Genomic DNA, 21887 nt, shown 5'->3' with positions numbered 1-21887 from the left:
GCGTTCCGCCCCAAAATCGGACCGAACCACAAAAGGAGGGGAGTATCCATATTCATAAAGGATACCCACACCTCCAGGTTAGTGGCAACGCACAAAGCATCGGAGACCATCCAGGTGCAATTAACCATAGGTAAAACTTCCCTACAGTTTGTAACATGCTACAGACCACCTTCTCAAACTCAGGAAACCCACACAGCCTTCCTGAAGACACTGGAGAGTATGAATGTCTCTCCAAACACCATCATATTGGGTGACTTCAACTACCCAAACATAGACTGGGAACATTACTCAAGCCCCAACACCCTAGCCCAAAGGTTCCTGGAGTTCATAAACTCAAATGCTATGGAACAACTAGTCACCATTCCCACAAGAGGAGAAAATATACTAGACCTGATCATCACAAACATGGGGACAAAATGCTCCACACGAAGTATATCCCTCATTGGTGAGATCAGACCATAAATTAATCTCACTGGAGATCCACATCCCACCCCACCCCAACAAAAAGACCACAGTGAAGAACTTCTCAAAAGCAAACTTCACACTTCTTAAGACTGGAGTGGTATCCTTCAAGGCCCCCGAGCCAGTGGAAACCACAACCCACGCTGCTGAAACCCTTACAAATGCCTTCTACGAACACCTCCAGGAATGTATGGATCAAGCAATCCCTAATAAAATCAAGACCCTTTCCACCAAAGGCAGGCGCCCGGTCTGGTGGACCCCAGCCATAAACAAACTCTACAACAAGAGGAGAAAGCTACTACATGACAGAGCAAAATCCCTAAAAGGGAAGGCATCTCTGATCAATACTAGCAAAAACTACGATCACTCATAAAATCATCCAAGGCCAACTTTGAGAGAAAAATCGCTAATGACACAAAAGACAATCATAAGGCCTTCTTTAGCTATGTTAGAAACCTGGGTGGAAACTTCCAGATATGCTCAGAATTAGTCCAAAATGATAAAAAAATCACTGAACCCACAGACATTGCCAACATACTGGCAGACAGGTTCAGTGCAAATTTCTCCACCACCCACAAAAGGAGAAATATCTATCCCACCAGAGTCTAGCCTTCCAAACATCTCAGATGCCCAGGTGAGAGCTGCTCTCTCTAAAGCAAAAAACACAGCATCAATGGGACCGGATGGTGTCCCCGGCTGTGTGCTACATGAACTCAATGAGGAACTAAACCCACACATAAGGCTGCTATTTAACCTTAGCCTTACTACAGGATACGTACCCAAAGAATGGCGTACGGCAACTGTGGTCCCACTCCACAAAGGCGGTGCTTCTACGGACCCTGGAAATTACCGCCCCATAAGCTTGACGAGCCTTGTCTGCAAAGCTATGGAGAGGATCATAATGGAACTCATAAATAAAGACATTGGGGACCTACAGACACTGGATCCTACCCAATTTGGCTTTGTCAAGGGCAGATCCTGCCTCTTGAACTTGGTCGACTTTTTCAAAACAGTCACTAAGGCCATTGATGAGGGTAAGGCAGTTCACACAGCCTACCTTGACCTAGCAAAGCGTTGACACAATACCCCAGTCGGGCATCATAGAAAATCTCACCAGCTTAGATGTAAACCCATATGTCACAAGATGGGTTGCAAACTGGCTCAAGGACAGAACACACAGGGTTAGAGTTGCTGGTGCCATGTCAGACTCTAAGCCGGTCACGGCGGTGTCCCACAGGGCTCAGTCCTGGGCCCCTCTTGTTCGGCATTTATTTTTCTGAAGTGCAGGCAAACATAGGGGGATTGTGGCTGACAAAATTTGCAGATGACTGCAAACTGGGCACCATAATTGACACTCCATCAGACACAGACATCCTCCAGAGAGGTCTCATAGAAATGGATAACTGGTGCCAGAGCCATGGCCTTAAGCTAAATGGCAAAAATGTATAGTCATACCCTTTGGGAAAAACAAGGTAACCCCTAATTACCACATAGGTGGTAATCCATTAAACACGGAAGAAGTTATCAGGGACCTGGGGACCCAAGTTGACAGTAACCTCTCTTTGACACTCACATTGCCAAAGTGGTTAGGAAGACCTTCTACATTGCCCACCTGATCATGAAGGGATTCACATCCAGATCAGGAGAGGTCATTGTACCCTGTACTCTTCACTTATCAGACCAATGATTGAGTACAACGCCCCATTCGAATGTACCTTACCCGACACCTGCAGCAGTTGGAAAGACCCCAAAGTTCCTCACCAAAAGGATAAAGGGGCTCAAACATATGTCATACGATGCCCGACTGAAGAAACTCCAGCTCTATTCAGTCGCATACCGTCTGCTCAGAGGTGATCTGTGCCTGACATACAAGGCCATGTCCAACCCGGAATTAATGGACATGCTCCACCTCAAAAAATCCAAATCCACCAGAGCCACGAGAGCAAGAGACTTAAACCTCAACATGGATATAAATAGGACGTGCTGGAGGGACAGATTCATCACCCAGAGACTCCCTACACTATGGAACAGAATCCCAGTCCATGTGAGGCAGAGCCCCTCACTGACTCTGTTCAAGAGAAATCTTGACGAGTGGATGGGAGATCATAGGTTTACCCCGGGAATCATCTTTGTATCACTGCTGGACAGAGGCACAGCAAACTAATGGGTATAGTATTCTCATCCTAAGGGGTGGTGAAAGCCACACACACTCTGGCTAGGCTTATAAATGCCCTAGGGCAGATAGCCTAGTATGAACCTATGAACCTATGAACCTATGAATTAAAATACATCTCTTGGAAGACTGCTATGCTACTGGCAATAACATCAGCAAGAAGAGTTTCAGAATTACAGGCTCTAATGGCAGTGGAACCTTTCCTCATCTTCCACCAGGACAGGATGTCCTTAAGAACTAACCCTACGTTTATGCCAAAGGTAGTATCAAGTGTGGCTCTAAACCAAACTATTCACTTGTCAACTTTTTATCCAAAACCACAGAACAAAGGAGAGAGACTACTACATTCCTTGGACATTCACAGGCAGCTACGCTTCTACTTGGACAAAACCAAAGCTTTCAGAAAATCTGAGCAATTATTGGTAGCATATGCTGCAGGAGCACAGGGAAAAGCCATTTCAAAGCAGACTATTTCCAAATGGATAGCTCACTGTATACGTTTGTGCTATACCCACCATGGGAAACCTGTACCTAGCAGCATTAGATCTCACTCCACCAGGGCAACAGCCACTTCAACTGCCTACCTCTGAGGAGTGCCTATCAAGGATATTTTAGAAGCAGCAACATGGAGTTCTGTACATATCTTCACCCAACATTACCATTTGCCTTTATATTCCAAATCCAGAGCTGGCTTTGCCACTGCTGTGCTGCAGGGCCTTATAGCCACCCCTAATGCCTTATAGATCCATCCTCCCTACCTCAGCTTTGGGATTCCACCCAAGTGTAATGACTGCAGCAGTGTAACACGATGAACATAGTACAGTTTTGTACCTACCATAAATGTAGATGTTCGGGTGTAGACACTGCTGCAGTCCAGGTTACCCTCCCTCCTTCCCCTCTTACTTTCTGGTACGTACCTAGGTCATCTACCATTATTTCCTAAAGGGAGTATTTGCTGGTAACTAAAAATGGTTGTTTGCTTTTCTATTATATATTTTACTAGCAATTTGAAAGGCCTACCTATTTGGGGGCACCTGACATCTGGGGCAAGAAAAACTGAAGAAAATGGTGTCGGCTGCATCTTATATCCCCCTGGTGCACTGACATGAGGGAAGAAGCGACAGCAACCGACGCCGGACCAAGACTTTGGAACTCAGGCCGACTGGGGAACCGCCTGATGGCAGGATAACCCAAGTGTAATGACTGCAGCAGTGTCTACACTCGAACATCTACATTTATGGTAGGTACAAAACTGTACTTTGTATTGGCTAGGCTTGTAAGGTCTCTTAAGCCATTACTCTAATAATCTCCTATGAACGTACGTACAGTGCTTCTCATCTTTTCTGGTAACTTAGACATTTTAAAGCTGTGAACATGTTTGTTAGGATCTTCTGGGGTCTTTCAAACTGTTTAATATTTCTGGTGAGGCACATTCCCAAAAAGAGGTGTAGTATTCTATAATTGGCCTGATCACAACTGAATACAAAGAGACAATAAGGTTTGATTCTCAGTTGGGGTGCCTTCTGTGTGGAGACTGCATGTCCTCCCTGCAGTCGCATGGGTTTCCTCTGGGTGCTGTGGTTTCCTCCCATATACCAAAGGCATGCAGTAGGTGGATTGGACACAATAAATTGGCCGTAGGTGTGAGTGTGTGTGAGTGAGTGGTGCAGATGAACTACCTCAGCAGGGCTAGCCACCAGGTGGTGTAAACTTTGGCTCAAGATGATTGTCACTGTTGAAGTGACACCCTGACTCCATGTGCAAAATGGGAAAACGGGGTTGAAGATGGCTGGATGGATGGATGGACGGATGGATGGATGGACAGATGGACTAATATATTTAGATCTGGATGATGTTCCCTGGCAATCAGCTGCATAAAGCAGAACAATTTGACCCAGGTTCCCAGGCCTCCAAATATATTTCCATTTTGAAGTGGGGTATTGTCAACATTATATGCTGGGGGTATGGTTTGCCTGCCCAATATCACAATGTTAGATTTCTAACATTTAATTTAAGCCTGTTTTTAATATACCAGACATTTATAAGTGTAAGTTCCTGCTAGAGGGCTTTTGCGTCAGAACTTAATTAGTCATAGGTCTTAGTTTGTAGTCTGTTGGTCAGAGAAATAAATACCAAACAAAACAGGTGCCAGCAATACATCCTGCAGGATACCCCTGGTTATCTTCCTGTTCTCTGATGCTGCCCCTGCCCACCTATACCCTGTGGGTTCTGTCTTTTAGCCAAATTGCTAATCACCTTTCTGGATAGATGTCTATTTGTACTCAGTTTAGTTTATTAGTTATGTTAGCATGGGAGATAGTGTCAAATGCTTTGGCCAAATGAAGTAGACTTTGTGTTCAGTATGACCTCTGTCAACAGCTTGTGTTACCTTTTCAAAGAAGTTCACCGGGTTTGTTAGACAGGATCCACCTTCTAAAAGACAAACATTGCTGTGGAGTTAGAGTTGTTTATATTTTGCATGTCAATTGCAGTACAAGTGAGTCTTGTGTAGCTGATGGGTGTATAGTTTCTGGGGTTAGTAGTAGGGCACCTTTATTGAGTGACATCACCAGTGTTGAACAATATACTTCCGGGACTGAGCCTGGAAAGGATCTCCCAGAACATGTTTAGTACTATTTAAAAAAAAAAACAGCCTGATATGTTATATGATCACATGGAGCAAATGTGACGAAAGGAAGTTTTTATGATACAAGAATTGTAGGGCTTTGGATAGTAACCTTAGGAGTGTAATGTACACTAAATTTAATTGCTAGCGCATCGACAATGTCAACCATATCCTCAGTAGGTTTTGCTATTTAGTATGAGTTCTGTGCTTTGCTTAATGTTGCTTCTTTTTTCTAACATAACTGAATAAGGGTTTGTAATTGTCTTTGGTGACAGATGCCAACCTGAGTTGGCATCTGAGGCCAACTTAAGACAAAGAAAGTCAGTGTATTGTTTAACTTTTAACCTTGCTGAAAGTTCATTGTTTTGTTGTTTTAGATACATGCAAAGAAATATGCAAGTTTAATGCAGTATGTCATAATCGTCAAGGAGAGGTTAGGTGCTCTTGTGACCGCATTGAATGTGAAGGTGTCTATAAACCTCTCTGTGGCTGGGACAGCAAGACATACCGCAATGACTGTGAGAGGCTCAAGGCAGAATGCAAGCAGGAAGCACAAATCCCAATTAAGCATGAAGGACCTTGTGGTGAGTAGTAAGCCATAAATAAGTCTGCAGATGTTTAACTACCTTGTACTTAAATGAGCAGCTGCAGTTTTAGGAGACACCTAAACATTGCTTTTCCTTTTCCTGGCCTACCGTGTACCTTCTATACACGGTGTATTTACACCCTTTATTTTGAAATTAAGCAAATGCACATTAATTCATTTCCAAACCTCAAACTGTAGTTAGTGTTTGTTGTATAATTTGAAGATGAGGTTCTATACTAAATGAAAGCCACTCCACATTTTTTTCCTTTTTTTGCTTAAGAAAAGTAATCTGTCAGATTGACCTAGCAGCTATTAAGAGTGTTCTGTGAATGCTGTTCTATAATATCTGCATTGGTTGCATTTATATTTTGGTTCCTGTGCTGATTTACTGATTAACATTTATTCATTTATCCACCAAGCTGCATATATTTTAATGCATGTAGACCGTTAGAACACCTCTATCATTGTACATCCTCTGTCCTATTGCACAAGAACTGATGTCAGTATCACAAACATAATGCCATGGCCATTGTGGTAGTGCCAGACGGTCATCCATTCATTTCCATGTTCATTTTTACCAGTCAAAGTTTTTGACTGTTTTTGTTTATCTACCAGATTATTTAAAAATAGTGTGTTTATGCATTTTGTTTATTCTTGAAATGTTGTCACTTGTTTGTCTTGTTTCTATAATTGTCCAGACTGTGAGCTGAAGACCACTGTCTTTGTAACGGAGGAGAGTTTGACCTTTGACCTTTCAGACTATGCCTCTTTACAGCTTGACTATGGCTTTGAAGTATGAGAGTCTCCTTGCATCTGGGAGGGGGCTTTACAACTTCTGTAACCACATAAGAATGATATTCAGAATTTCAGTTTTGTAAAAAGTACAGAAAACAAAAACGGGGATCAATGCACTGTTATTGGCGAGCATGTTGTGACTGAGCTGACATGGTGAATGATTTAAAAAAATAAACCAAAAAAATGTTCATTTCAAACTTAAAGTAACTTCTGCCCGAGTTGTCCGTCTATTCTGTCTCCTGATTTCTGCCGTCCTGCGGAGAGGAAGCTTCTGCAAGGTTGGAGGGCTCTTCTTGTTTTATGTGTGTTTTGTGTCTCCTGTGCTGTATCTCCCAAAACACCTGTCATCGTAAAATTAGTTTCAAACAGTTTCTTTAAAGAATAACATTGATCACCTGCCAGTACCAGACATTCTCAGCAGTTCATGCTGTGGTAATGTGAGCAAAAACTACCTTGCATTCTGTTCATGGTTCTAAGTAAGTCCTGTGCTGCAAAGCGTATGAATATAGTTGAGAGGGAGAGAGAAAGAACATGTCAGTTTGTGGTAAAGTTAAGAAAAAAATTGCTGTTTTGCAAAGTGAAAGCCCTACTGCACATTTGTTTCTCATAGGCATAAGGGGCAAGCAGTGGAGAATGGTGCATTATCCACCAGGGATGTAATTTTACACTATAAGCCCTAACTCCTACAGTGCATGACCAGTAACTTGTTACAAGGTTTGGTGTGCATCGATGAGGGCATATCATAGCTCTCCCGGCCACAAGTGACATAAACCTTCATGGTGCCCTGCCCCCCCTCTTGAACTCCACTCATCCTGGAGAAGTAGTGCACCCCACGTCCCTATCCCCCCAAGAGACAGCTGAGCAGGCACCGCTTCTTTATTCCTGTCACATTTTGCCAGTTCCACCAGCATTCAAGCTGCTCATTAAACCCATGATCTGTAGGTCATACCCGAGACTTTAGCCCATACTCCATGAAGTGGGGAGAATGTCACCCCTTTGAATGTGTCATCTTAAGGTATTGGGAGAATAGTGTCATTTACAGTTGATGGCAGAATGTCAATTCTTTCAAGGTGAAAATTTGTTTGAGTTAGTAACACACTTTTTTCCATTGGAGCAGTGCATTTACTGGTGAATATGCCCATGAAATGCTGCTTTTGGCTTGCTGCAGTGCTGACTTTAAGATTACATTAGATGCAAAGCTGTCTAGTTTTCAGAGTACAAAGAGCAACAGAAACATGGAATATAAGATGGTCAATACTTGTGACCATTAAAACATTCCTTGTCAAATGCTGCCATTGACTTTCTGTCCCAGTTGACTAACATCACAGTATTCTGCAGTGACACACAGGTGTCATTCACTATATGATGTTCAATGTTCCTTTCAGGGTGTCCCAAAAATTGTAAAAGCTTAACTCATTCAGATGTGTTTTTCAAAGCGTGCTGGGTAAAGTAATCACAGAGTACTGCATTCTCCTCTTCCAGTTTCAGCCCTAGGTAAGGTATACTCGTAACCTGTTTAGTTCTACTTTACTCATAAAAACTAGTCTTTCTGACTAGTAAGCTAAACTTGGTTAGAAGAATGAAATAGAATGATTTAGGAATGTCCTGTCTTGTATGCTTGTGAGGTAGTCCAAGTTTTCAAGTTCAGTTATTTTTTTTCTAGTTTCTATAGATCCACATTCTTCCATAAAGATTGTGTAATTTAGCTTACTTAAAGTTTTCATTGAGTTGTAGCTGATACTACATCTGGAAAGTATAAAGCAATTTTTCTTTAAATATAAGCGATTGCCGCTTTAATGTACCACGCTAACGAAGGTATTTGGGAGCTACAGTACGTCTTGTGATGTTTTTAAGTGCTTGTTTTTCTGTAATCACTTCACATTCTGTGGAGTAGAAATTCATATTTTAGCATGTTACATTAACCTTTTCCTGTCGAATTGCACCTTTTGAGTTTGTCACATACAGTAAGCCACCTCTTCTCACATCCTTTTCCATTATGAAAAACAGTGCATGTTACTACATGCATGCCAGTTATTATAACAAACAGAATGTGTGGATATTTTGTTTAATGACTGTAAATAAACTGAGTTATAATGATTGGATTTAACCCCTCAAGTGCTACTTACTGTGTGAAGTTAGCCAAACTGTGACTGATATCCTAAAGAGCAACTAAACATTTCTTGGTAAAGTAATGCTGCGTAATCCAGAACAGATTTTACGTTCATGATTGTCATTATGTATGTTCCAAGGTGGCCTTCCTGGGGTGGGGTATGTATGAGTTTGCATTTCTGCGAAATCTGTTTTTGCTGCCTCTGTACTTTCTGCTTTTTTATATTTGCTTCCAAGAACGTTATTTGTCTGTTTCGTCTGCTGGTTCATTTGGATGCAAAAGAAATGCACTGTGATTAATGAAAATGTGCTCAACATAAACACAGCATGATATAAAACAAGAGCATATTGAACCTATGATGGATATGTTTGAACTGCGTTACTTCTTTGTATACTGTTTGTGTCCCTGTTTGCAGTTCAGCCTTCTATCTGCTTCGTACATGGCCTGCTCTTCAGAATAGAGCTTTCACTGCCAGTCTGTGTGATCATTTTAAGTGACATAAGCATTTTCAGGCACTGCCTTGCATATTCAGCTTCCTAATTAGTATAAACCATATAACTAGCTCCTTGCTGCTTTCAGAGAAACAGTTGGTTTGACACCTGCAGCTGTCTTTATATGATTGGAGTAATTCCTCAACTTTTCTTTGACACTACAGCCCATAATGACTCTTTAAATGTCTTTAGGAATAGACCATAGAATATTATGAAGTATCTCTGAAGACGAAGAAAGGCAGCTGGAGGTCTGATTAGCAAAATTGTTTCAGTAGAATAATTTGTACATTGAACACCTAAGTGCGTGTCTATGTCTCAGCTGCTTGAGATGAAATTTTCAACAGGAAGGCAGAGAGAAAAGGGAGAAGTTTTGCATGTGTATTTCCTTGTTTCGCACCTCTAAGCTGACAAGCTGTATCTGTCGATAAAGTAAAGATCAGTAAGTCAGCTTTATCTAAGAACATGGCAAAAACCCTTCGCTCCTAAAGTAGGGAGTGAAGCTTCCTGATTTATTTTTTTCATAGAACTAAAGAGTTTGTCAGCACTTGGGGTTCAGTTGATCTTTCCAGTAAGACTTTTATTCTAGCATCATATTTCTTTACAGATTATACCTGTTCCATGAAGATCTTCTGCTCACTGCATATTTTTATTTATATATTTTCAGTGAGCATGTGAATGATCCACTGATTTAGTTTTCTCTGGTAGAAACTGGTGAGGTTTCCCAATGTGTACAAATCTCACTTTAAAAGCCTTGTACAGTAGGTTGGCTGTTCAGATTTTCTCTTCTGGTTTCCCCAGCTTATCACACTTAAGCATAGGTCTCAGCGTCTTAAGAGGCCAATGTGGAACACAGACCCTAGCAATATGTGACAAACACTCAAAATGTGGCACACCCTTTTTTCGCACTGCGTGAAAACGCACCATTTCCATGGGGCATGGTTGAAGTAGGCTTTTTGCCAAAAGTATTAAGTTAGCAGATTCTGTACATTTGTTAAGATTCAATAAGACACACATCAATAAATGAAGTCAGCAGAAACCATTGATAAAATGCAATGTACTCAGTAGAAAATCATTGCACAACAATATTCAAGTGCAGCTATTAAAAAAATGCTCTTTAACACCTGCTTTTCCAATCCCTCCATATCTTCTCCCAACTAAAAAAGTTAACTCTTCCAGTAAGAGACATCAGAGCAGAAATGTGTAAAATATTTCTACCATTACCTTGAGACACTGACAGAATAAGAGATGTGAATTAATGTACACTTTCTGAAATAAAAGCAGTCTATAATTATTTATTAAATGTAATGCACCACTTTTCTTCAAATGCGACCAGCCTATCTCTCAAAGAATCAGGGACAAATCCATAAATAATCAGGGGGCACATTGTTATCATCCTGAGACATTGACAGAATAGAGAATGTGAACAGAGGAATTGCTCTTATAAACTTATCAAGTTGCTTAAGTAACAGAATTTTTAACCTGCATTTTATGAAGGATATGAAGTCTATGTCAGACTTTTAATACTCAGTGATTTGCCAGAAAACTACTAATTTTATGAACAACAGACAAAAAGGCAAGAATCTGGGCATTCTGCAAAAATCTATAACTCTAATCCTGTCTGAAACAATGTTTAATCACTCCTACACTCTGCACATTCAGTCACTTACCTCAGCCCAATAAGGGAACAAAGCATCTGCAACTCCAAGTTCAGTAGTCCACAACCCCCAAATGCAATCAGGGAGAAGAACAAATAAATCATCCAAGGCAGAAGTATAGCTCCCAGCAACAGCAGCTGCCTGCAGCACCACCACTACCATCCCGATTCCCAAGTCAAGTAAAACAAATTACAGTCCTTTTCCCTCAGGTTAGTGGCCTGGTGTACAGTCACTATACCTGATGAAATGCACTTCCACAGCAACTCCCATTCAACTGGTGCCTCCCTGTCCGGTCTCTGTACCCCGTACCGCTTAAGCACGATCATAACAAATGAACTGTATGAATGTTCAAGCAGTTCAGTAACTGCAGGATAGCGTGCAATCAGATGAAGACAGCCGTAACTCTCAATGTGTTATTCTTTCTGTGCGCATGTATCCTTTTTGAAAGTATTGCAGCAGCACAAAAACAAATAGTGGCATGCTATTGGCCACATTTTGTGCCTCCCAATTGGCTCCCTTTACATCAGGAACAGATGCATGATTGGCTTGTATACCGCAATACCGATTGGCTTTACTTGTGGTATATAAGCCAGTCAAAAATTGCAAAGGGGAGCTACCTCTGTTCAATGAGGAACTGCAGAACAGTGGGTTAAATCGATCCTAAATGCAGAGCATTCTGCACAACCCAGAGCACTTGGCTGCTCAGCACTTAAGTACATTTCCAGATCCTGTGTTTAGGGGCTGCTGCTGCACACTATGACATCACACGCCTGCAACACCACACCTGATCCTTGAACTCTGCACTATTTTTACTTAATCTCATGTTTAGGGGCTGCTGCTGCACACTGTTACATCACACTCCAGCAACACCACACCCGGACCTTGCACTCTGCACTATTCTTACTTGATCCAGTGATTTAGGGGCTGTTGCTGCACACTGTGACATCACACACTGGTAGCACCACCCCCAGTCCCTGCACTCTGCACTCTTTTTACTTTATACTTTCTTTAGTGGCTGCTTTTGCACAATATGACACCATACACCGGCAAAATCACACCTGGACCCTGCACTCTGCAGTATTCTTACTTGGGTGGACTGAAGGAGGCAGCTTCTTTGGGCACAAACTGTTAGGGACGCAGTAAGCCTGTCTCAATAGTGTAGAAGAACATTTGGTTTATTAAGCTGCAAGGGTATTGCAAAATCATAAATGAATGCCAATACTGCATTTGCAATCATGGCTGAAGTGTGTGGTGATTCAGCTGTAGCAAGAGGCTTGTTACATTTGGAGAAAGTAGCTTGCTTCTAAAGTAGAATACTTTATTTTTTGAGAAGACTTTTTTTTGCTCCTAGTTGACAAGGGTTCCCATCCACCATTTCAAGGAACTGTAGTAGATACCAGATGATCTAGCTATGGTTATACAGTAAAGCAAACCAATGGAAAAAAAGAAAGATTCACTTTGTAGAGATTGCTGATGAAAAATTGTCTTATTCATGTGAAATGGTCACAGATGGCCATCCTCTTTATGGTTCAACTTGCAGAGCTTCTGGATATTCCTGGTGTGCTGGCTGGACTCTTCCCATAGCCCAGAATGTCAACTAATGCAGAGCTGAAAGACAAACCAGTTAGAACATTTTTGCCCCCCCCCCCTAATCTGTGTATTCAGCGGTACATTCTATGTGACTTTTACAGCTGCAAAAGCTGTAAATATTAAGTTGGGAATTTTTTCTAGTTCAGTTTTAATTCTTTTATATATATATATATATATATATATATATATATATATATGTGTGTGTGTGTGTGTGTGTACATGTAAGTGGAGCTTTTCTGTCCAGGATTTTGGTGAAAAGTGACAGTTGTACATAGTCAGACTGTCCCAGTTAACAAATGGCAGAAAATAAATAAATAAGTAAATAAACAGATTTATAACCAGACACCTTTGATAACATATATTGAATCAGATTGTTATAAAAAGGGCACTTGCACACTACAATAAGTAAAGTCTTATCTTTCATCTAACAGGGGCATTTATGTAGTCTGTGCTTCCGTAAGTCACCAATATTCTTTGTGTTTCACTGTTGCAGTCATCATATTTGGGTTATCCCTGCCAGGGTAGTCCTCGGCTAGCCTGAATACCAGAGACTTAGTATTTCTGCGTCGGTTGCTGTCGCTTGAAGACTGACGTCAGGTCATCAGTGGTATAAAGGAAGGCAGCCGACGCCATTACGTCAGTCTTTCTTGCCGTGGAGCCTGAAGCAGATGCAGTTAGCATGAGTGCCGGTCGGCCACTACCTGAGTTTCTTTTCGGAATTGAAATTGAAGTCTTCGAAAGCTAAGTACCCAGTTGGGGATCCTTTTTCTTGCACTAACCGATGTCAGGAAAAAGTTAATAATTATCTCACCCGTGGAAAGCAAATACCGCACCGGGAATTTCCACTCTTAGTGTGTCACTTGTCTGCTGCGGTGGTGGTGCTACGGTAGCATTTTCGCCTCAGTAAGACGCTGTCTGGTTCGATTCTCAGCTAGAGCGTCTTCTGCATGGAGACATGTGTGAATGGGCGTACCTTCGTTGAAGGTTGTGCAACAGGGCTGGTAACTTGGCATGTGAAAATCAGCTACCAGTCATTAGCAGACCAGAGTTCCGCTGTGTCGACCCCTAACTGGGAAAAGCCGAAAGACACAACAACAACTGTGTCACTTGTCTAGGCCCAGACCACGATGTCCCTCGTTGCTGGTTCTGTGCTTTGTTTAACGCCAGAACTATTCATCGTCGGGCCCTTTTTGTAGCCAGATATTTCCGATTACAGTCCTCGAATTCCGATATGGCTTCCGTAAGCCATCCGACAGCAGATCTTCCAGAAAAAATGTAAAGATAAAGACAGAGACAGACTGCACATGACCAAAGCTTCCGACGACGCTACCACCAAGCTGGTAATCAGTCCTCCGGAAATCAGTGAGGTGCTTTCGCAGCCCCTGATGCCCACTTCATTTAATTCACAGGCTGCTACTGAGACCCTTTCAGAGTCCGGTATGCCGCAGAACTCTTCTTCATCTAAGGATCCTGTGGTCGTCTCTACCTTGGATGGGTCCAGAGCCACTCTGCGGGCACTAGCTTCCGAAGAAGTCCTTTGCAACACCGAATCCAGACATAAACCGATGCCTTCTTTCACAGCTATCTTTCTTTCTAAAACAACTGAGTTCCTTAGGCCCAGGGGTCGAACCACCCCTAAGAAACTGACTACCAGCCACTCTCTGGCACCTGCTCCCTTGCCTCAGTCACAAATGCTTAAAATGGCAGAGGACCTTATCATGCTGATTAGGGGAAGCCAAGCCACTCCCTCAAAAAGAAAAAGAGATCTGTCTCCAGTAGCTTTGTCTGAACAAGAGTCAGATGAATCCAAAGCATCTGACTATAAAGACATGCAGCCCTCTCCACATCTGAGGATTCTGATGCAGAGGAATCTATTCCTTCAGCCTCTCCCTCAGAGGATTTTTCCTTTGGGGAAACTCTGCATAGTTTAAGGGAGCATTTCAAATCGAAGAGTCAAGACTACCCACAGTCTAAAAAGAGTCTCAGAGAGTTCCTGGACCTTCCACAGCACAGACCCTTAGCCATCCTCCCAGTCCTAGATGTGGTGGCTGATGTCTTCCTTGAATCCAGCTTGACACCAGACATCCTCCCTCCTGCTCCCAGAAAACCAGACAGGTATTACAGAGTCCCTGACTCTCACAAATATCTTTTTAAAAACCCAACAGTGGACCCTGAGGTCATTTCTCAAGGCCCAAAAGGGGTTAAAGCTACTTCAACTAAGAATCCCACCCCCTCAGACAGGGATTCCAGAGCACTGGGCAGATGGGGTAAAAAAGTATACACCTCAGCTACTCTTGCTATCAGGGCACTAAATTGTCAGTTCCATATGCTTAAATATCAGCAACATACCTTGGAACTCCTTAAACAAAAAATATCCTCCTTTCCTGCATGGGCAGAATCTAAAGATTTACAGGAGTTAATGCATTCTGCTGATCAAGTAACTAAACACACTTTGCACTGCAGTTTTGATGCCCTAGAAGCTTCTTGCAGGGCAGCAGTCACTGGATCTGTCATTAGAAGACATGTATGGCTAAAGGAACAACCCCTGCCAGACCATATCAAATCAAAATTGTTGGATGCACACTTGCACAAAGATAACTTATTTGGTACTAAAGCAGAAGAGGTGTTAAAAAAGATGGAAAAAAAAGCAAAATCTATGCAGACTGTTTTCTTACAGGTAGAGCCCCCTAGGTTCAGCAGGTATTTCCAAGCATGGGTCCTTTCCTGCACCTAGTAAGCAGAGCCAGCCTAGGCCTCGTGGAACATACCCCTAAGGAGGAAAACTCTCCTTTCACTCAAGCACCTGGGCCACTATTACCAAGGACCAATGGGTTCTGAACATTGTGTCTCAGGGGTACAAATTCACCTTCCACACCCTTCCAACCCCAAAAGGGTTGGCAGATCTACCACCAAATCAGTGGGCAGAGGCTCAAAAGCAAATCCATACCCTGCTCTCCTTGGGAGCAGTAGAAAATGTTTCTGTGGAGCAGATAGGCCAAGGTTTCTACTCCGGACTTTTTCTGGTACCCAGAAAAGAGGGCACCCGGTGCCCCATCCTCAATCTATCCATTCTAAACACCTTCTTGGTGTTACCAAAATTCAAAATGCTCACCCTCCAGCAGCTGCTACCCATGCTCTCCAAGGACGCTTGGCTAGCCACCCAGGACCTAAAAGAGGCCTACCTCCACATTCCCATCAGGGACTCCTGCAGAAAATATCTTCGCTTCAGGGCAGGGTATCAACACTTTCAGTTCTCTGCACTTCCCTTTGGCTTATCTACTGCTCCAAGAGTTTTCACAAAATGCCCGGCTCTGGCCATTGCTTTTTGCAGACAAAGAAATATTCACATTTACCCATACTTACACTGCCTTATTCAGGCAGGCAGCCAGGACAAGCTGCTCAAAGACCTGGCCTTTGTAAAAGACCTACTAACCTCCTTAGGGTACACAATTAATGAAAAGAAATCCAAACAGGTACCCACCAAAAGGATAATCTTCCTGGGAGCAAGTCTGGACACAGCATCCCAGATGGCATGCCTAACAACAGATAAACAATGTTTCCTATCAGCTTACTTCTCTCAACTGGCCACCAGGCCCCAGCTTTCTGTAAGGGAAATCCTGCAAGCCCTGGGGTTCATGGCTCTTGCATACTCCGTATTCCATATGCCAGACTGCATATGAGTAAACTTCAATGGTACCTAAAGAGCTTTGGTGTCAACATTCTCAAGATCTGGAAACTCTTTTACCTATTATTCCTTGCCTGAGGAAGGAATTTCTTTGGTGGGCAACAGCCTGCTCCCACAACAAGGGACTGCCCTTCTCCTCACACCCTGCCACCCTGACCCTCACCACAGATGCATCAGACTACGCTTGGGGTGCCCACCTGGGCAGCAGATGCATACAGGGCCAATGGAACCCCCAGCAACTCCCCCTGCACATCAGTCAAAAAGAGATGATGGCTGTGCAGCAGGCCTTGATAGCTTTCAAACCCCTTCTCTCTCCAGCGGTTCTTCTGATCAAAACAGACAACAGCACAGTGATGTGGTACATCAACAAGCAGGGAGGGACTCACTCCTACCCGCTGTGCAAGCTGGCCATGACCCTTTGGTTTACAGCCTCTTCCATGCAACTGCATCTGTTAGCACAATAAAGCCAGGCTCTCTCAACTCCCTGGCAGACCAATTAAGCAGAAAACGTCTGGACCCCTACTAGTGGTAGCTCAACAGAAACACCTTCTTACTAATAGCTCAAAAATGGGAAACCTCAGATATCGACCTCTTTGCCTCCCACACCAACCATCAGCTCAGCAAATTCTGCACCAGGGAGCATCACTGCATGGCATGGAAAGTGGACGTCCTGTCCTTCCCCTGGGTAAACTTCTCCATTTATGCCTTTCCTCCCCTACCTCTCATTCCCAAGGTACTGATCAAAATAAGGGAGGAAAAACTAAGGACCATTCTTATAGCTCCAAACTGGCCCAGACAGCACTGGTACCCCTTGCTGCGCAGCCTGACCCCACTCTCCTCATGGATTCTTCCTCAGATTCCCAACCTCCTAACCCAGAGGGAAGAGGAATTCATGCACCCCCAATTGCAGACACTCAGTTTGGCAGATTGGCTTATACCCTGACCCCTGACCAATTTGCTATCATCAGTAAACAGTTTCTGGATGTTACCTAAGAGGCCAGATGCCATAGCACCAGAAAGTCTTATGCAGATAAATGGAAAAAATTCTGCACCTGGATCCAGGCTAAGGGGGCTAATCCGGCACAGCCCTCCATCCCTCTCATCCTGGATTACGTAGCTGCCCTACTATACAGTGGTCTCTCTTTCTCCTCTATAAAAATTCATGCCTCTGCTATTTCAGCTCATTTTCCCACTGAGCAGCCTCTTTTTTCACACCCTTTGATCAAACAGTTCCTCAGAGGGGCTAACAACTTGATGCCCCCCAGAAGGGCACCAACACCAGCTTAGGACCTTAACTTTGTCATGGAAAAGCTCGCCCTGCCTCCTTTTGAACCAGCTTCTTTTGCAGACCTAAAATTTCTCTCCTGGAAGACAGCCTTCCTCCTGGCCATCACTTCAGCCACAAGAGTCTCCGAGCTGCAAGTGCTCATGGCTGTGGAACCCTTCAGCATCCTCCATGCAGACAGGGTATCCCTCAGAACTAATCCATCCTTCATGCCCAAGGTGGTTTACCGTGTGGCTCTCAACTGATCCATTCATTTGCCCACCTTCTTTCCTAATCCCCAGAACAAGGGGGAAAGGATTCTGCACTCTCTAGATGTGCACAGACATCTCAGATACTATCTGGACAGGACTAAACCCTTCAGAAAATCTGATCAACTGCTGGTTAGCTTTGCTTCAGGGGCAGAGGGCAAGGCCACCTCCAAGCAAACCATTTCTAAATGGATAGCACACTGCATCCATTTCTGCTACAAACAACGTGGCAAGCCTCTCCCCAAGGGGGTCAGAAAACACTCCACCAGAATAGCCTCCACCTCTGCAGCTTTCCTCAGAGGAGTCCTCACCAGGGACATCCTGGAGGCTGCCACCTGGACACTTGTTCACACCTTTACCAAACATTATCACCTGCCTCTCTTTTCCAAATCCAGGGCAGGTTTTGCCTCTGCAGTCTTGCAGGGCATGCTAGCAAGCCCCTAACTTCCTTGACTGCCTCCACCCATTTCCTTAGCTTTGGGAATCTACCCAAATGTGATGACTGCAACAGTGAGACACAAAGAACATAGTATAGTTGTGTACACTTACCATAAATGTTGATGTTCGAGCGTATTCACTGTTGCAGTCCTGGTTTCCCTCCCTCCTTCCCCCTTTTCTTTCTGTTATTTTTCTTCCTTGTTGTTCTCCTTTCCTTACAAGGGACAGGTTGATATTTATTTTCCGCTGGTGGGGTTCTGCCACCAGAGACTGGCCTCCTGTTTTGGGGGCTCCTGACCGGTTAGGGCAAGAAAAACTAATGTAATGGCATCAGCTGCCTTCCATTATACCACTGACGACCTGACGTCAGTCTTCAAGCGACAGCAACTGAAGCAGAAATACTAAGTCTCTGGTATTCAGGCCAGCCAAGGGCTACCCTGGCAGGGATAACCCAAATGTGATGATTGCAACAGTGAATACACTCAAACATCTACATTTATGGTAAGTGTACACAACTGTACTTCATGTATCATGGATGTGTACTTCATAAATATTTCTCTCAGCGATCTGTGCTTGAAAACACATAGCCCACATTTTTACAGTGGCAGTTTGCCAGTAAAAAAAAAATGTAGATATTTTTTCAGGATCTTTTTGCCACCAAACTTTGACTGTTAGTTTCATTAAGTGTGGATTGCATGTATTACTTAGTTTGATATTCTCAGATAAGTATCATGATAACCTAAGCCATATCGCATTATAATTGGTTAAGACATTTTTAGAAAACCATCCCTATGGGACTCAGAAAGACATATCATAATTCAAAGATGAATCCACTGTTGACATTTTGGTCTTTGCATCACACTTTCTTCAATCATTATTAAATAGACCATGATTCTAGGCCACCTGTACTGAGCCAGACGATATAGCAAATCTACTTGCTGACAAATTTATATCTGATTTTGCCCTCTGTCCCCCACAGATTCCCCTCAAAAAATACCCATAACCATAACTTCTTCGACCATCACAAGAGAACAGGTACTCGAGATGCTCTCCAAGGCAAGAAAAATGCATTGATGGCCACCTATAATATACCAGGATACCTCAAAAAACACACACACTCCACCAAATAATGAATTTCAGGTAGTCATCCAATAGAGGCTTTCTAATTCAAAAATCCACAATACCAGGATACCTCCTTAACAGCATGAAGCATGAACTATCACTGAAAACAGCTAGTGAGAAAAAGTAACTTTCAGAAAGACAGCCACCCCAACACATTACTCAATTGATATCAGGGATATGGAAACTCATGTAGAGAGTGGCTTCTCCTTTGACCATCATGTGTCTACAGTAGGAAGGGAATCATTGTATGTTACATAACGTCTAAGAAAGAGCATGACATCCATATCCAAAGATGTCATTGTTCCATTGTAAACCCAGTAAATGCGGTGTGACAAGGAAAACCAAAAAAACAAAATAATTACCAAGAAACGGACCAAAAAACAAAACAAAAACCAAGACAAGGCCTTGTATTGTTCCATTGTACTCAGTTGTCATAAGACCAGTCATTGAGTATAACGCCTTCTTTGGCATGTACCTGTCTAGGCAAATGCAACAACTGGAGCATCCACAGAAGTTCCTCATAAAAAAGAATACATGGTTTAAAAAACAAGTCCTATGTGGAGTGCCTCAAAATCTTGTTCATATACTTGGTTTTCTACAGGTTGCTGAGAGGCGTCCACTGCCTTGCTAACAAAATACCTTCTGATCCACTCTTATTGGACTTGTTGCACATCTGCCAAACAATTAGCATTAGAAATAACCAATCCAGGGACCTAAACATCTCCTGCAGAATAAATAGGACATACTGGAAGGACAGGTATGTGTCTCAGTGCCCCTATTTCTCTGGAGCAGGCTTCCTGTCCAAGCGAAGCAAAGTTCTCCCATGCAATTGATAAGTGGATGAGGAGTCATAGATTCACTCTGGGTCTGGCAGTTATGTCCATATTAGGGAGAAGAGTTTTGTAAATGATGTTCATCGTGCATACAGCTGCAGTCATAACAGATGGGTTCTCCTGCCGTCAGGCGGGTCCTCGGTCGGCTGAATTCCAAAGTCTAGGCCCGGCGTCGGTTGTCGTCACTTCTTCCCTGACGTCAGTGCGACAGGGGTATAAAAGAACCAGCCGACGCCATTTTCTTCAGTCTTTCTTGCCGCGCGGTGCCCGAATTAGAAGCAGTTCGCAAGTGCCGGTCGGCCAGCTCCTGAGATTACGAAAAATTTGGAAACCGAAGTCTTCTTAAAAGGTAAGTACCCCGTTGGGGAAACTTTTCTTGCCTCAGACCGATGTCAGACAAAGTTAATAATTGTATTTCTTGTGGGAAGCAAATACCGCATAAGGATTTCCATTCCCTCTGTATACCTTGTTTAGGCCCAGACCACGACGTCTCGGTCTGTCACTTTTGTGCTACATTCAACAAACGCACTCTTAAGCGTCGGGCGGACTTCGCCCAGCATTTTTTTGGGAAAGCATTTAACTATACCATGTCGTCGGATACTCCGACTCCGGTTTTGTCTAAAAAACGCAAAGACAAGGACCGACACTCGAGGTCCGCGGCCTCTACCGACACCACGCCAAAGCCGACTATACGTGGTCCGGTTCTCAGTGAGGTGCCTACGCAGCCCCTGGTTACCGACGACACATCTTTGGCGGTGTCTCCTGTACCAGTGCAGGCTCCTCGGCCCACACCCTGACTACAGATACCGAAGCCACTCTTGGCGTTGAAACACAGAATGTGGACAGGTCCACCTCCACTAAGGGTGTCTTCAGACCTTCCTCTTCTTTCTCCATCAAGGCTTTCACCAAGTCTAAAGCAACCATGCACCCTAAGAGACCAGCTACACAGGGCACATCTCCTGGCCCCATGCCTAAGAAACAGATGCTTAAAATGGCTGAGGATTTAATTACTCTAATCAGAGGTTCTCAGCCACCTCCGGACAAAAGGCCCAGAGTGGAGGAAGATTCCTCCTCCTCTGATCAGGGCTCCATTATTTCAGAACACTCTGATGATCAGGAACAGTCTTACTCCCCTTTTGAAGACTCTGATGCAAAGGAGTCTATTCCTTCTGTATCCCCCCCTGAGGATTACTCATTTGGGGAAACTTTGCATACCTTAAGGGAACACTTCCACTGGGAAGGCCAGGATTATTCAGATTCCAAGAAAAGGCTCAGGGAATTTCTTTTGTTACCCCAGCACAGGCCTCTGGCTATACCTCCTGTCTTGGACATCCTAGATGATGTTTTCTCGGAGGCCTGCCTTAACCCGGACTCTCTACCTCCATCTCCAGTTAAGCCTGACAGGTACTACAGGGTTCCTGACTTGCACCAATTTCTTTACAAAAGCCATGCTGCTGACCTAGAAACCATCTCACAGGGGCCCAAGGGAGTTACGGCTTCCATTGCCAAAAATCCATTGCCTTCCGAGAGAGATTCCAGATCCTTAGAAAGGTGGAGAAAAAAGGTATATACCACGGCTACCTTAACCATGAGGGCCTTAAACTGTCAGTTTCATATGCTAAAATACTAACAGTTTCTGTTATCTCAATTGAAAAGTAAAATGTCACAACCTGAACAACCAGACTTGAAGGAGTTGCAGGATTTGATGCATAGTGCAGAACAAGTGGGTAAACATACCTTACAATGTGGTTTTGATGCTCTAGAGGCCTCATGTAGAGCTGCTGTTAC

General features: G+C 43.5%; 1 protein-coding gene across 9 annotated transcripts in view; it reads left to right on the top strand.

The window, feature by feature from the left end:
• AGRN (agrin) overlaps positions 1-21887 on the top strand; it is a 3161231-nt gene that overhangs the window by 2277720 nt on the left and 861624 nt on the right. For all 9 annotated transcript variants that reach the window (XM_044063089.1, XM_044063082.1, XM_044063083.1 and 6 more), the window contains one exon: positions 5639-5845. In XM_044063089.1, coding sequence (XP_043919024.1) covers positions 5639-5845 — 207 coding nt within the window. The remainder of the gene's footprint in view (positions 1-5638; positions 5846-21887) is intronic.

The sequence above is a fragment of the Protopterus annectens genome, chromosome 2.part1, assembly GCF_019279795.1.
Source record: "Protopterus annectens isolate FY-2018-M chromosome 2.part1, PAN1.0, whole genome shotgun sequence".
NCBI lineage: Eukaryota > Metazoa > Chordata > Ceratodontiformes > Protopteridae > Protopterus > Protopterus annectens.
Note: the sequence above shows the minus strand (reverse complement) of the source record. Positions and strands in the feature narration are given on the sequence as shown.